Consider the following 15,548-nt stretch of genomic DNA (forward strand, 5'->3'; position numbering starts at 1 on the left):
TACCCGTCCTCTACCACTGAATTTCGGCAAAAGTCAACATCAGCCCCTAAAAGAGTTGAGCAGTATTCCCTATCAGAAATAAACAGCTGCCATGGAGATTCCACCCAAGTCCATCAACTGATGGGTTTCAAAATTTGAGAGTCTGGCACAGTTCCAATAAGGGATTATGGGCCACATCTTAAAGCATACATATATGAGGCTTTTCTTCCTTAAACAGTAAGCCCACGATTCTCGAAAGAATCGCAAATCCACGAATGGCAATCACCGTCTGTTACCTCCGATATGTGGAGGGATGAATATCTTGGAGGGTGGGAGCGTCCGGGGAAATGTCATTTAAATTAAATAAACATATCTGTACGAAGGTGGTTTCGTTTTGTGGTGTTGTTCTCCATACGGGCTTCTTGTAGGAGCCTCTGGTGTATTGTTTTTATCCATGCGTAGTAGTGTTTCAGAAACGCGTTGTAGGCACCTTCGTTTATTGTTTACATCCCTACGGGCTCGGTTTTGCATTTGTAATCGTTGAGCTCTGTGTTTTTGGAGCCGTGACTCCTTTGCGTCTGCTTGTTTCAGAGGCGAAAGTTGTAGTGCCTTCGTTCATTGTGTTTATCCATACGGGCTCGTGGTTGTATTTCCGTTATTTGAGGTGTTTCGTTGCTGAAGCCGTGACTTCTTTGCTTCTGGTGTTTGTGAAGCGCGGTTGTAGGAGCCTCCGTGTATGTTTTTATCCATGCGGTCTCGGTTTTGTTTAGGAGCCTCCGTTTATTGTTTTTATCTATGCAGTCTCGTTTTTGTTTCTCTGTTACTGAATGACCGTTATAAGTTTAGTTTACAGGTGGGTGTTGTGTGGGCGCCACCTACTGACTCTGGGAAGCCGGTGCGCGTTTGACTCTGGGGCGCAGTGCGCATGTGTTTTCGGTGCGTCCACCGTGCATAAATTAAACTGCGGGTTTAGTAATATAGATTGTATCCACAAGAAACGGTCTCAAGTGCTGCTTAAATCAGCATATGCATTCTGCTGTGGTCCCAAATTGCATGTGGTGCACAAACCACACAAAATACATACAGGGATGGAGCACGCTTTTCTCACACCTGACACAGAGAACTAAATTATTTTTACATCAATCCAGCTGAGCACACTCACATCTGTGCCCACACTCCGACAAACACTCATGCTTTAGTGGAAGCACTCCAAACACGCATGTCCAACTGTGTAGCGGCTTCTTCAAGGTGTGCAGACTACATATTCCACCTACATTTTGTGGGAGCCTTAAGAGGTGGCACTCAAAATGCACATAACTACTGTTCTGTTATCCAAACATTAAAGTAAAAATCTGTAATATTAACTAGTGCAAACTTAATTAAAATTAATCCAAATTTTCAGGAAGGAGTCTGCAGCTATCCACAACATCCCCATCCAAAACTCACCCACACCAGTTTGCCTTATAAACATAGTTTGACTGTGCCACTCTTATCATGCACAGCACTACGCTTGGCTGTGCATGGTCTGGCATCACCGATATTGCTTGTCACTACAACTAAGCTAAATAACATTCAAAATCAATTGTTGGGTTTCGTAGAATTTCGAATTTAAGAGAATGTCCCCAAGGCTGATTACACCTATTTATAATTAAGCACTGAAAGTCCTTTCAGTGAGATTGAATTCCTGCTTCTTCTTCTACCAGACAAGTGCAATAAAACCAAAAAAAGGACTTAAGACAGTAAATCAAACAACAGAATGACTTGGGTTTGATGTAATTGTGAAAGAATAAAATGGTTTCCAGTACTGCAGTATAACTCAGCCGTTTGACATAAGGAGACCCTCTGTTAGGATGTGTCAGTGTTGAACTACGTGTTCATCTAATCAAAGAACCTACTCATGGAAAACCTTTTTGAATTTGGTTGAAGAGTACACTGAGGCACTGTGCTGCCAACTCTCAGAACATTTTGATCAAATAAAACTTGATCCAAGTGGGCATCATTTCTCTTAATTTAAAGAATCTGAAAAATCTCATTTAAAAGGGACTCCACAGGTTGGTTGCTGAAAATGATATGCAGGGTTATCAACAAGGAAAACTGAAGAATCTCACTTTAACGTCTGTGATTATAATATAACAATGTATGCCTAAAACTTTATGAGGCATATTCTGGCAATCACTTCTGATGTGAGAAGTACCAGATAACTGGAACGTTTCCAGTGTGACTCTAATCCACAAGATGGGAGGCCAAATATAGCAGTTAATTACAGCCCAATAAGCCTTACATCTGTCCCATGCAGAATTATCAAAATTAGCAGGAGAAATAACTTATGAAGCCTACTGACGTGAACATATGATTATTGACGACATGGGTTAGACAGGCAACTGGAATAACAAGTATATCAAATTACAAACTTTACTTTGACTTCTGAAAACCCTTTGATAGTTCCAAACTGATAAGTAATCCTTCAATAAGGAGGCTCGGACATCAAAGGTAACTTAAATAAATGGATTTCAAGTTGGTGTACAAGCCCAGGATAAAGACTATAGGTAAGTAGAAAATGCTACACATGGTTCTGAAATTATCAGTTGAGTGCCTCGTTGGTCTGTGCTAGGACTCAGTCTTTCTTACTGCTGCTGGAGTATGTGAATTTCCCCTTGGGATTAATAAAATAATTTTCTAATTTATATTAGGGGGTACTAAGTACTGATCAGACAGCAAAAATAATACAAGAATACTTGGTCAGTCTTCAAAACTGAGTGGACACTTGGAAACTGCAGTTTAGTGTAGATAGATAGCTAGATACTTTACTAATCCCAAGTGTAGACATGTGCAAAGTGTTACACTCCAAGAACGGGAATGCTAATCATCAACTGAAGAGAGACCAAGAGAAAGCAACCTCTAAAATTAATTTGGGGGTACAGTGTGCATTTTTACTGTAGTTTATTTTGTAAACATTTTTGAATGGAAAGGAATTGATGTTTGGCTCAGACTGTATCTGGAATTGCTCCTGTAGTCTTACTGACATCTCTACAAAGGACCCAGCAACACTAAATGCTGTACACAAAAGAAACCAAGTTACCTTAACAGATGATCGTGTCCTACTCTGAGAAACTCAGAAGCTGCACAAGAGACCCAATCCAGTTTTCAAAATTTTGAAAGGTATCCATGAATTGACACAGCTGAATTCTTCCAATTAATAAAGAAGCACACAGTGCTTATTTATATCAAGGACAGACATGGAGATGAAGCAGAAAGCTTTCAAAAAAGTACCTGGATGAGATGTCACGTCGGTCAGCTTAAACTATCAAATAAACAAACCAGCTCCATGAAGGAACGTTCTCTCATTTATAAAACTCATCTTCATCACAAGCTCAAAATAGCAATGGTTTTCCATCCATAGCACATTCATTTCAATGCAAACTTACAAAAATCAGTACTGTTATAAAAGATTTTCTGTTTTTATTCGGTTAAAGAAAAAAAAAAAACGATTGCAAAGGTAAGGTTATGTGTTCTGCTTTAAACTACTACAATGTTTTAAAAACCACATAAAAATTGTGGCATAGCAGTTCATATGTGCTCACTGTGCCTTAAGCAGACTCCAACTACAGACTTCTGCTTTTAAGATTTTCAGAGCCTTGCAGCTTGTCAACGTCAATAAAAAAATGGCTTTTACGGTTCAAAATGACATCTGAAGTTTGCCTTTAAGGACTGAAAATCTTATTTAGGCAGTAAGGAAATGATCCTCAGAAAGGGTTCTTCAGTACCAGCTGAAGAGTGTTGACATGTTAACGTGATCAGTGCTGCTAATATGGCCGAAACTTCCTCTGGGCACGCATTAATGCAATCCGCTGCTTGTCTTCCTCAAATTTCTTCCGCAGCTCAGCAATATCTAAGCAGAAACAAAAAAAAAAGGTTTCAGAGCACAACTGGCAGGTCAAAAATATCTGGAGTTCAGTCAAAAAAGCATAGAGAGTAATAAACTCACGTTCTCGCTTGCTCTCTCTGTGCTGCCAGGCATAGAAGTTCAGCAGCTCTTTCTTTGCTCTTTTCTTTTTCTCACGTGCCAAAATTTTCTGGCTTGCTGCCTGTGTTCGTGGCATGACTGGCCGCTTTCCATGCCTGGTCACTTTGATCCAGCCTTCTTCATCAGGTACACCATCTTCAGCCTCTGCACGCTGTTTCTCCTTGAATTAAGAGTCACAAGTCTTCGTTAACATTTAGTTATAAAACAGACAGACTAGGACATGAAAGCCTCTGACCACAGTTCAAGTACTATTGCCAATGCAGTACACAACACACTTTAGTTATGTGAAAAAGTACACCTACCCCATGAAATATGTTTAACAAAATAAAAAAAGTGGACATATCAAGATTTGTTCTTCATTTAAAAAGCAGGATTAGATAAAGGTTATGTAACTGAAATGAAAAAAATTGGCTTTGCTATATTTTATTGAACCAACAAATGTACAGAAATGCCATTTCAGTCAGTGGGGAAAGGAAGTACACCCTTGACTCTTAATAGCTGGATGTCCCCTTTAGCAGACATAGAGACCACCTTAAGTAGGCATTTTCTCCAATTGTCTACCAGTCCCCGACATCAGCTCCTCCGTACTGAATTTATTCAGCTGTGTGATGTCCATAGGGTGTCTGGCGTACACAGCCCGTCCCCACAGCATCTCGATGGGATTCAGAACTAGGCTTTGACTTGGCCATTCCAGAAGCCTCCATTTCTTTCTTTTTCAAATAAGACCGGTTCAGACGGAGTTCCTCTCTAATAACATTCTAATCATTTCCACTGCATTCTAATTTTAGGTGTTTGGGGTAGTGATAATTGTAGAGGTGGACTTGCTTTTTCCACGTGTGAAATTTGCATTTATGTTTATTTAAATTTATAGAACGGACTACAAAATACAAATGTGGCATAATGTATGTTATTGTATCACCTTTATCTATAGATACAGTTTAAAACGAAGATCAAATCTTAATATATGCATGTTAAAAAAGAAGAAACTGCGGTGGGTTGGCACCCTGCCCGGGATTGGTTCCTGCCTTGTGCCCTGTGTTGGCTGGGATTGGCTCCAGCAGACCCCCGTGACCCTGTGTTCGGATTCAGCGGGTTGGAAAATGGATGGATGGAAAAAAGAAGAAACATTTCTTCGGTGTATTTACTTTTTCACATGACTGTAGTTGGTCAAATAAATACCTAGTGTTGCTAAACAGAAGTGAAATTATTGGTCCAAGTAATTAAAAGGTATAATCAGCTACCATGACAGGGTGTAACAGTACATCATTACTATGTCGCCAATCCCCGTGTAATTCCATCTTAAAAGGTAACATCTCTGTATGTAGACGTCTAGGCTATCAGCACTGAATAAGACAGCTTAACCCTTTAAAGTGATTTCTTAACATGATATGCAAGACTTGAATGAATTTTATTGGTGAGTGAATGTAAAATGTCTTCAAGAAAGAAGAATAGAAGTATCTGAGTGAGTTGAAGGCAGTGTGCAGTGAAGAGTTGTATTTTTTTTCCAATCAAACCAGAGTAGTGAAAACCTGCTATTAAAATCCCATCAGTAATACTGGGAACATTACAGAGTGAACATCTGGTAAGAAGCATCACTAAAGACTACATCATAATCCAATACAGTGGAACCTCGGTTTGCGAGTAACTTGGTTTACGAGTGTTTTGCAAGACGAGCAAAAATTTGTAATAAATTTTGACTTGATAAACGAGCAAGGTCTTGCAGTACGAGTAGTATGTATACTCTTTGTCTGCTGAGCGTCATGTGAACACAACAGAACTGATGGTTCTTCTCTCTCTCGCTGCGGGATTGTGGGCAATCATCTCCTATTCTCTGTCTGAGTCGACGTGCCTCACTCATAACAAACATCAGTATACGAGCGTATACTGTTTACAACAGCATTAGCATTGTGACTGTGTGTGCGCGCGCATGTGTGTGTGTATGTATGTGTGTGTGTGCTCATTCGCTCATGTGTGCTGTGACGTGCGAGTCCCCGTCTTGCACACTAAGACACAAAACTGAGTCAACACCAGCTTTATTCAGCTTGAAACAGACACAGCAGTCAGGCAGTGCCCTGCATATTTATAATGTTCCTTGTATGACCCATCGACGGCAGGCACTTATAGCATGTCCGCGATCTTTTCAGATTCGCTTTTACAGCGAACTTCTACAGCGCTGGGAGACTGCGATTGCTTTGGGACGCTCTTCCGCGTGTCGTCCCGTTGGGTGGAATCCCACAAGAGTTTAGAAACTCACTCACACCAGCCATGATTCTTTTCAAAGGTAAAGTGCAGGTTAATTTGTTTTATGTATTTTTACTTTATATTTTGTATTAATCATTTTTATATGAATAGTTTTGGGCTGTGGAACAAATCATCCGAGTTTCCATTATTTCTTATGGGGAAATTCACTTTGATATACGAGTGCTTTGCACTACGAGCACGTTTCTGGAACGAATTATGCTCGCAAACCGAGGTTCCACTGTATAGTCTTTGGAATCACTAATACAAAAAACCAGTTTACTCAATTCACGGGCTCTGTTGATTACCATTGCTCTTCATCTCATGGGCAATGACCTTTTAGCAGTTTCCCATGCATCATCTGAGAACTTTTAGTACTGTAAAATATTCCACATAATGGTTTATTTTAAAACGAGAATTATACGACTAATATTGCATGTGCTGATTGGAGGGTTCAAATGCAAGATAGGATTTATAACTGAAATGGTTGCTTGTGGCTTTCCCGTTCTGAACAATCAAAATAAATTGTATTCGCCTTGATGGGTCAATCTTGACACTCCAGGGAGGCAAGTGTCTTCTCTAACCTTAAAACTCCCAAAACTAAGCTTTCACTCTTAGACAAGTGTATTTCTACCTCAGCTTCTTTCTTATCGTACTCCTGCATGAAGGCATTAACTTCAGCTTGCAGCTCTTCTGGGTTAATCAGGGAGTCTCTGTATTCAGAAATCCACTCTAAAAAAAAAAAAAAAACCAGTAAAGTGTTAAATGACAGTCAGGCCACCACAGCTCTTAAATTGCAGTATCATCCATGTGCATAGAGAATCTCAAACAAATCCACTGACTTTTTCATATTCTTGACTGTTCAGCAAATATTCTGAGTCAGCTAACCTTTCTCTTTGTGAAGTAACACACAGCGTTTCCAAAACACTTGTGTGAATGTGCACATGCTGCCTCGCAAAAGTATTCAAATTTAAGGTATGTGCTGAAAATGGAGGAATTTAGTCCTTTGCATGTTCAAGGAAAAAAAAGCGATTTTAAAAAACAAATACAGGATGGAACAAGGTGCGTTTTATGTAGTATTTGGTCACTTTTACTTGTGTTTTAAGTGCTTGAATATTTTCTATTTATTAATCTACCCTCCATATGGTTATGCAAGCACAAAGTGGTTATTAGCTGAACTACTGGATTGGTACTTTTGCCATCAGTTGTTGTCATGAAGATCTGGAATCTCATAACTGATACCATGCAAGAAAAAAGCCATCTCGCAAGTACTCACTCTTGATTCCAGTTTTTATTGGATGATCATCGGTTGACAGTACTATGGGGTTTTTAGGGCGCAGCTTTTTGGCTGCTGCTACACCAGATGCCTTTCTGAACACTACATAGGCCACACTGAAACCCTGCAGAGAAAGCAAAAAAGAAAACAGTTTCTCTTAATTCAGTTATACGTAACTAGGAAGATAGATATTGGATACCAAATAGCCTAAGGATACAGTAACTGTGCACGGAGGAAAAAATACTGCATGGTGTTCTGAGGAAATGACATTTTTGGTCTTATACCAAGGTCACTAGGTAATTTATAGATGGGATAAGTTCCAGAACTGCCACACAGACAAACTGCCCAGGTTCAGGATTTCCTCTAAGACTACTCCTATATGTATAAGATTAAACTCCATACAGGAACCACTGGAAAGATAACAATCTTACATTTCATACCCCATATGTAGCTTATTACATGGTTACTGGACACAAGGACACAGTGCCTAATAAGTAGAAGCATATAAAACTACACACCTGGGGCTGTGGGGCTTTGAAGAATTTGGACTGTCCATTGTCATCCTTCTCCTCGGGTCCAGGTTTATCCCTCATTTCTATTGAGCAAATATGTCCACAAGGAGACAGTATCCTCTTCAGGCAAGCCTGAGTGCAAAGTAATTCACAGAAAAGGGTTTATATGCAAATAGTCTGCGAAAAACAAATGTTAGATTACTTAAATAAAGTTGCCTAAACTTTTACCAGGTACTAAAAATTAGCATTTTGCTCATATAGGATTTTACGGAAGCACTGAACTGCACAATGGAAAAAATGATGGGATAGCCCTTATCTTGTACATACAGGATACTTTTATGTATGTAAGAGATAGTTAGATGAAAAAATTACAAAAGTGCTCTTCGTGGCCACCTAAATATGCCTTTACCAAGTTTACGATGCTTCAGTTTGACATCACTTCCAGCTCTTGTAGTGCGGCGATATAAAAAGCAGACAGGTGGGTTTTTATTTATTAAAGAAGTGTGGGATGGTGGGAGATGGGTCTAACTACAGCCTACCGTATGACGTATGTCAGGTAATGCCCATGGCATGCCCCGTTACGCTACGGTTAACATTAGGGTTGTAGTAGAGTTATCCGACGCAAAGGGTTTAGGTACGTGCTTTATGTTTACAGGGATCCGTCTGCACACTTGTACTGAGCCCCCGAGGGGATAGGGTGTATTTTTTTCTTCCTGGGAAACAATTTGTGCGTACAACTTACTATCTCGTGCCCACCACTTACCATAGCCTGCGCACCAGGTACTTTTAAGGTCACACCAGCTAATACTGCGTGTGTACCAAATACATTTCAGATGAGCACCAAATTCCATCACGTGCTACTATACACAATTTTCAGGAAACGAGATATCAATAAACAGTCTGATGTTTTCCTCACACAGTTACATTCCACAGAAAGTGTATAAAAGCAGGCTATGCATTCAAGTCCAGATCGTTGGATCCACAAAGCAGCAGCGCTGATCACTGCACTAATTAATAGTTAAAGGAAATGACATTAGTTAGCCATCTACTTACTAGCCTGCAGCTTTTTATTCACACAAGTTATGAAAGGAATTCATATTTCACGTATTGAATGCATGTTTACCCAGTCCAATGCAGGTACACTAATTTAATTCTCTAATAAACCTGGCACCGTTTATCTATACTGAGAGTGGGATTTAACATGCATCTAAAGAATTAAATTCAAATCGGGCCACTTTAATTCCCACCGTGTTCAGACAAAAAATGTAAGTGACGTCAAATGGAAGCGCCTTAGACTTGGTAAAGGCGTAATTAGGTAGCACCAAAGTGCACTTTTGTAATTTTTTAATCTAACTTTATCCTGCATGTATGTGAATACATCTTGTACATACGAGATATTTTCACGTACGTACGAGATAAGGGCTATCCCATAAATTTTTTTCACTGTGCAGTTCAGAGCTTCCGTAGAATGTCAAGCATAAAAGATCAACTATTTCTAATTTATGAGGACACTAATGTAAACGATATTGTCCTGTGTGTATTCTTCAGTAGATGATTTAATGAAATTCTTTTGGTATGATAGGCTATCCCCTTTTTATTGGTATAACAAATTTCCCAAAAGTTATTAATTACCTCATCACAATATGGAGGAACATTGAGAACAAATAGAGTTCTGTCGAGTGGTCTGGTGGCGTGAGCTTCTGTTCTAACCTTATGCTCCTTCACATACAAGTAATGGTGGGATCTACTGGTTTTCTGGAAGCAAACAGGAATTGCTACAAAGGAAAACACATGAGTTGAACAACATCAAACACCAAGAAAAATCAGTAACAGAAATTGTTAAACAGAGAAGTAAAGCAATCAGCAGGTAACAAAACATCTCAACAAATATACACCCAGAATATTTACTCTCAATGCAAATGTGCTAAAGCCAAAGACACACATGTTGCCACAAAATTCCTGTATAAACCAAAGACTACAAATCTGACTTCCACAACATTCTTCTACACACTCACTCTAAAGCCATATCATACAATCATCCAGACGGCTTTGGGGTTGTGTGGCTTTGTCCTCTTCCTCCCGACTCTGGCCATTGAGTGGTGGTAACTGGCACCTTTTATAGGGCACCCGGAAGGACTCCAGGTTCCCAGCGAGCTTCTTCCTGCAGCATTTCCGAGTGTGGCAGAAGTGCTGCCCTGTAAAAGTCCAGGCACCCCCTGGCACTGGCCACGGGCCCCAACAGGGATGATCTTTTATGCTCATGACCTGTGTCCTCGCTGGAAACCAAGGGGGCTGCCCTCTGTCGGTTGGGTAAGGGCTCCCTCCGTCCGCCACACTTTCTGCAAATTAAGTATGGAATTTGATTCAGATAAAGCATGTATTAATTGAGCAGCATATGCAATTGATCCAACTGAATTACTTATTATATTGTTGTAATGGGCGGCACGGTGGCGCAGTGGGTAGCGCTTCTGCCTCGCAGTTGGGAGACCTGGGGACCTGGGTTCGCTTCCCGGGTCCTCCCTGCGTGGAGTTTGCATGTTCTCCCCGTGTCTGCGCGTGGGTTTCCTCCGGGCGCTCCGGTTTCCTCCCACAGTCCAAAGACATGCAGGTTAGGTGGATTGGCGGTTCTACACTGGCTCTAGTGTGTGCTTGGTGTGTGTGTTTGTGTGTGTCCTGTGGTGGGTTGGCACCCTGCCCGGGATTGGTTCCTGCCTTGTGCCCTGTGTTGGCTGGGATTGGCTCCAGCAGACCCCCGTGACCCTGTGTTTGGATTCAGCGGGTTGGAAAATGGATGGATGGATGGATGGATGGATTGATTGTTGTAATGAATTTCATTATTAATTTATTACCACACCAGCAAAAATTAATACACAGTTGCACAATTTATCACTTACACTGCTATTCTAACGAATAACTGATGTTCTGTTGTACAAGGTTTGATTTTACTGACGCAGTGCACTTAGCTGGCTTTGGCTACTGGGTGCCATAAAGGTGCTACCTGTGTCACAGTGACAAAGGAATTATGTTGCAGTCTCTTCTAGATTCAAATCTAAAGCATGGCCTCACTTTAGATTTTATAAAGACAACAGATAACGACATGAACACGGCTATGTAAAAATCGGTCACAGAAACATAAGCTACTGTGGAAACACCACAGATATACACAAACATCTTACTGGACATAACCTGGAGTTAAGCTCTGGCAAAGCGGACTAGCCAAAAAACACTAAACATCTTGGCAATAGTGACAAGATAAACCAGATAATGAAGACCACCGCATATTTCGGTTGTATTTGCAAGGACCTTTGTCTGCACGGTATTGTAGAAAATGATGTTTTCTGCAACAAGACAAATACTGTATATTGAAAATGAGGTACATTACACCATTTTGTCTTTGATACAGTGGTCCCTGAAGTCTACAATTAAGCAGGAGTAAGAAAAAAGGCAGTCACTCAGCACTACTGACAGAGCTTCTCTGAAATGCAAAGCGTGGACTTTAAGGTTCATGCAGCCTTATGTTGTAGAGGCATCACATCATTTAACCAAAGAATGGTAAAAAAAAAAATATTTGTGTGTACCAGCAACAAGCGTCTGCAGAGCATGTGCTCTCCACTATGGGGGGCACTTAACTGACCAAAGAAGCAGACTCGCTTCAGACCATGTTGGCCAACTATTATTTGTGCAGAAGAACCTACAGTAAACATTCTCAAGTACCAGTCTCACATGCAGTGTGTTTAGAATAGAAGTTATTCAGCCAATGTTAACTACAAAGTTATGCATTTGTGCTAAAGCATGTTTAAAGTGAATTCAGATGTTTAAATGCTGTGCTGGCTCTTAACAGCATACACTTTACATGTTTATACAGTAACTGGAATACTTGCAGAAATGCTATAAACCTCTAGTATTTTAACCCCAAAAAGGTTTGTGCTGCAGAGTTCTCTTCTTAAAGAAAATTTAATGAAGCACTTAACTTTTTAGACATGGAATCTTGGACTTACAGTACATGTTTGTCTGTATCACTGTTGCATTACTCGGCAGAAAACATGTCAAAAAACTCTGGAGATGCACTGCATCTTTAAGTTTTAAGCAAGTTTCTCTTTTTTTCCAGGAAGAACTAAAAAAAAAAAAATTGCCCAAAAAATCATAAAAAAAATTGCAGTACTTAGAACTTGCAATACAAATCAAATCAGCAACCAAATAATGTTATTTAAAACAAGCAGATTTCTGTCAATTCAGACTTCACCTGATCAATAAATAAAGCACCGTACAGCAGTTATCCCCGAGAGTATCCAGAGAGACACAATCCCTCTGGTATTTGCCAAGTCTGCTTTCACCAACGCACTTACTACCCAACTGTCAGTGTCCGGCAGCAACATACCGACATGCTCAAAACGTCTGTGGTGCCTCCTTGTTGATCTTGATTACACTCATTGTGAAAATAAGCAGAAGAACAGACGGGGGCTATAAATTTCATGGCACTCTAATATTACACTGATTCAAAGCAACAGGCACCATTTTCCATGTTATACTCTGAAGGTGCTACTTTATGACTGCTTTGAGGTTTGAGAAGCTTGTGTGGTGCAAAATATTGCAAACCCTACAACAGAACCTTCCAACTAGGTGGAAAAAATAATTTCAACAAGACAAGAAAGTAAATCCTTAGAAGCAAGTGAATGTTCTATCAGACGGTTGTGGCAAGCGCCCTCTTCTACACGGTGGCGTGCTGGGGAGGCAGCATAAAGAAGAGGGACGCCTCACGCCTGGACAAACTGGTGAGGAAGGCAAGCTCTGTTGTAGGCATGGAGCTGGACAGTTTGACATCCGTGGCAGAGCGACGGGCGCTGAGCAGACTCCTGTCAATCATGGAGAATCCACTGCATCCACTAAACAGCTTCAGCGACAGACTGCTGTCACCGTCCTGCTCCACTGACAGACTGAGGAGATCGTTCCTCCACCACACTATGCGACTCTTCAATTCCACCCCGGGGGGTAAACGTTATTGTCTGTTATATCTGCATTTTTATCACTCTTTAATATTGTTTTTTTTATCAATATGCTGCTGCTGGAGTATGTGAATTTCCCCTTGGGATTAGTAAAGTATCTATCTAATGCATTTGGGTCCCTAGATGAACTTAAATATGTTACTGGTCATAAAAGACCACTAACCCACCATACTGATCTCTCAAGGCAAGAGGAGCTATTTAAGGTAAGGAAAACAGAAATTATGAGGTAAACACTAATTCTACTTACTAATCATGGCACAAGAGAATGCTGGCATGCTGCGTGTTGATTAGCAAAAATGAGAATTTCATTGTACTCCATACACGTGGCAACATGCACACCATAAACCTATACATTTTCTAGGATGAAATAAATTTCAAGTAACTAAATTAGGCATTCTGGGAAAGGCAGAACATTTTGGTAATGATGGACAAACAATGAACTTGTAAAAAGATATCTACTTGATAGACGGAATAATATTCACAGCAACTTTTGAACATCATGCGATTGATCCATCTATGCAGAGAAGCCCAGTGCTGTCAGCCATAATGAAAGTTCTGGTAACGTTATGATTTTTGGCCACAGGAAAAATGCAGCTTTACAATAGCATTGATTTGGTAGGTCACAATCAGTCATTTCTCAAATTTAGCACCAAACTTTGAACACCCTTACAACACGTGAGGTAATATGCGGATTAATACATTGGCCCACGCCAGGACTCCACAGGAGTTTATGTTAAACGGTATTGATACAAATCACTGGTTTTTGTGGAGTAGCTGGTGTGATTGACGACAGATACATAAAGACCAGTGCACTAAGTGCTGAGAAGTATGCATACGTGAATCACAAGCAACATTACAATATCAACACACAGGTGGTCGCGCATGCGGACGGTACTGTGGTAGCCAATGTGTTACCGCAAAAGTAAGGCGGGGCGGAATCGGTGATTGACAGGGAAACGTCACACTGGTGCGCCGAGCTTTGCATTCCACAATCCAATGCAACATTTGTGTTACACTTTAGAAACAATCTGATTTGTTTCGAACCCATTTTTTGTAAAACTTGAGTTATTTGTATGGAATGTTATTGCATTTTAATAAAAATCAATAGTAAAAAAAAAAAATCTGCCCATTAAACAGACATTCAGCTGTGACCCTATGTCTCTGTTATTCAATCTGCTAGACCGCCCTGCGGAGCCATTATTATTATTACTATTAAATAGTTGACTGTTGTCTTCATCGAATGCCATATACAACATCAGCATTCACACACACACACACAGGCTAAGTAACTTACTGAGGGTCACACACTGAGTCGGAGGTTGGGGCTGAACACGTAACCGGGTGGTTTAAGTTTCAAAGCCTTGACCATCACACCAAAACCGTCTCGAGTTAAAACAAGAACTACAGAAAGGCACTAACTTGCGTTAAGAGTTCAAAAGCAAAGCTAACAGCCGTGTTCGTTTCAAAACAGGACAAAAGCAACAGTCGAAATCCCGGGGATAACGGAAACTTTCAAATGTGTTAAGGGTGGTATTCGCGATTACAGACAACCGCATACATCGTTTAATTACTTTAATGCGCCGCACGCCGTCACCCTCTTCCTTTAACTTAAACGGAGGTCGCACTACCGAGCTGGGGCTGACAACACAAGGACGGGACCACCAAAACCCAGCCCTGGCTAGATAACACAGAAATAATTCCTGCCATATAGTTACACAAGGACTCGCTTGATACCTGTAAACCCTCCAGGAATCTCCTGCAGACCAATCGCATGTTTCTTGCCGGGGGCCGCCATTTTGCGCAGTTGTTTGAGCCGGAAGAGGAAGTCGTCATCGGAACACGTGGGCGGGTTTTTTCAATGGCTGAGTACCTCCTTCTGCTGCTGCTGCAGCTGTTGATTGTACATTTTAGAGGTAATGTAGGAAATATAAATTATGAAATTACATTTTCGTTCTTATACTTGCATTGCAAGATAAGGAAAGTCTCTTTTGGAGGTACTTGAATTGTCATTTAGAATTTGAAGTAGTTGTCTCTAATCACATGCACGTTCACTAAATTAAATCGGACCGGCTATGGGTGACATGAAGCCGTCTGTACAGAACAAAATGGATTCTCCAAATAAACTTTGCAAGCAACATACTACAATCCTCATCCCACAAGACATTTACGAGTGTCAACACTGCAAAAATTTTACCTCATCGCTTCTCAAAATGAATAATCATTTCAAATAAAGCATCACAACTTCAAACTCCTGTTCCAATGTAAGAATTGTGGGAAAATCAATCAGTCAAGTCAAGCAGAGCTTTATTGTCATCCTAACAATATACTTACAGTACACAGTGGGACGAAATATCGTCCTCCAGAGTCAAAAGGTGCAGTACACTATATATATATATATATATATATATATATATATATATATATATAAAACTAAAAAACGTATACAGTATTAAGTAGTATTATGTAATCCAGAGAGTGTGTGGAGTAAAGAGTCCAGTGTGGAGGAGGGCAGCATG

At 40.4% G+C, this 15,548-nt stretch overlaps 1 protein-coding gene across 1 annotated transcript; it reads right to left on the reverse strand.

Moving 5' to 3' along the window:
• Positions 1-3,453: 3,453 nt before the first annotated feature.
• rrp7a (ribosomal RNA processing 7 homolog A) lies at positions 3,454-14,882 on the reverse strand. Its single transcript, XM_028815343.2, has 7 exons — positions 14,767-14,882; positions 9,662-9,804; positions 8,036-8,161; positions 7,518-7,641; positions 6,876-6,973; positions 3,965-4,163; positions 3,454-3,868 (listed from the first exon to the last, which is right to left on the reverse strand). The coding sequence occupies exons 1-7, from the start codon at positions 14,825-14,827 to the stop codon at positions 3,783-3,785; spliced, it is 837 nt and encodes a 278-aa protein (XP_028671176.1). The 5' UTR covers positions 14,828-14,882; the 3' UTR covers positions 3,454-3,782.
• Between the last annotated feature and the right edge of the window lie 666 nt (positions 14,883-15,548).

The sequence above is a fragment of the Erpetoichthys calabaricus genome, chromosome 12 (genome assembly GCF_900747795.2).
Source record: "Erpetoichthys calabaricus chromosome 12, fErpCal1.3, whole genome shotgun sequence".
Classification (NCBI taxonomy): domain Eukaryota; kingdom Metazoa; phylum Chordata; class Cladistia; order Polypteriformes; family Polypteridae; genus Erpetoichthys; species Erpetoichthys calabaricus.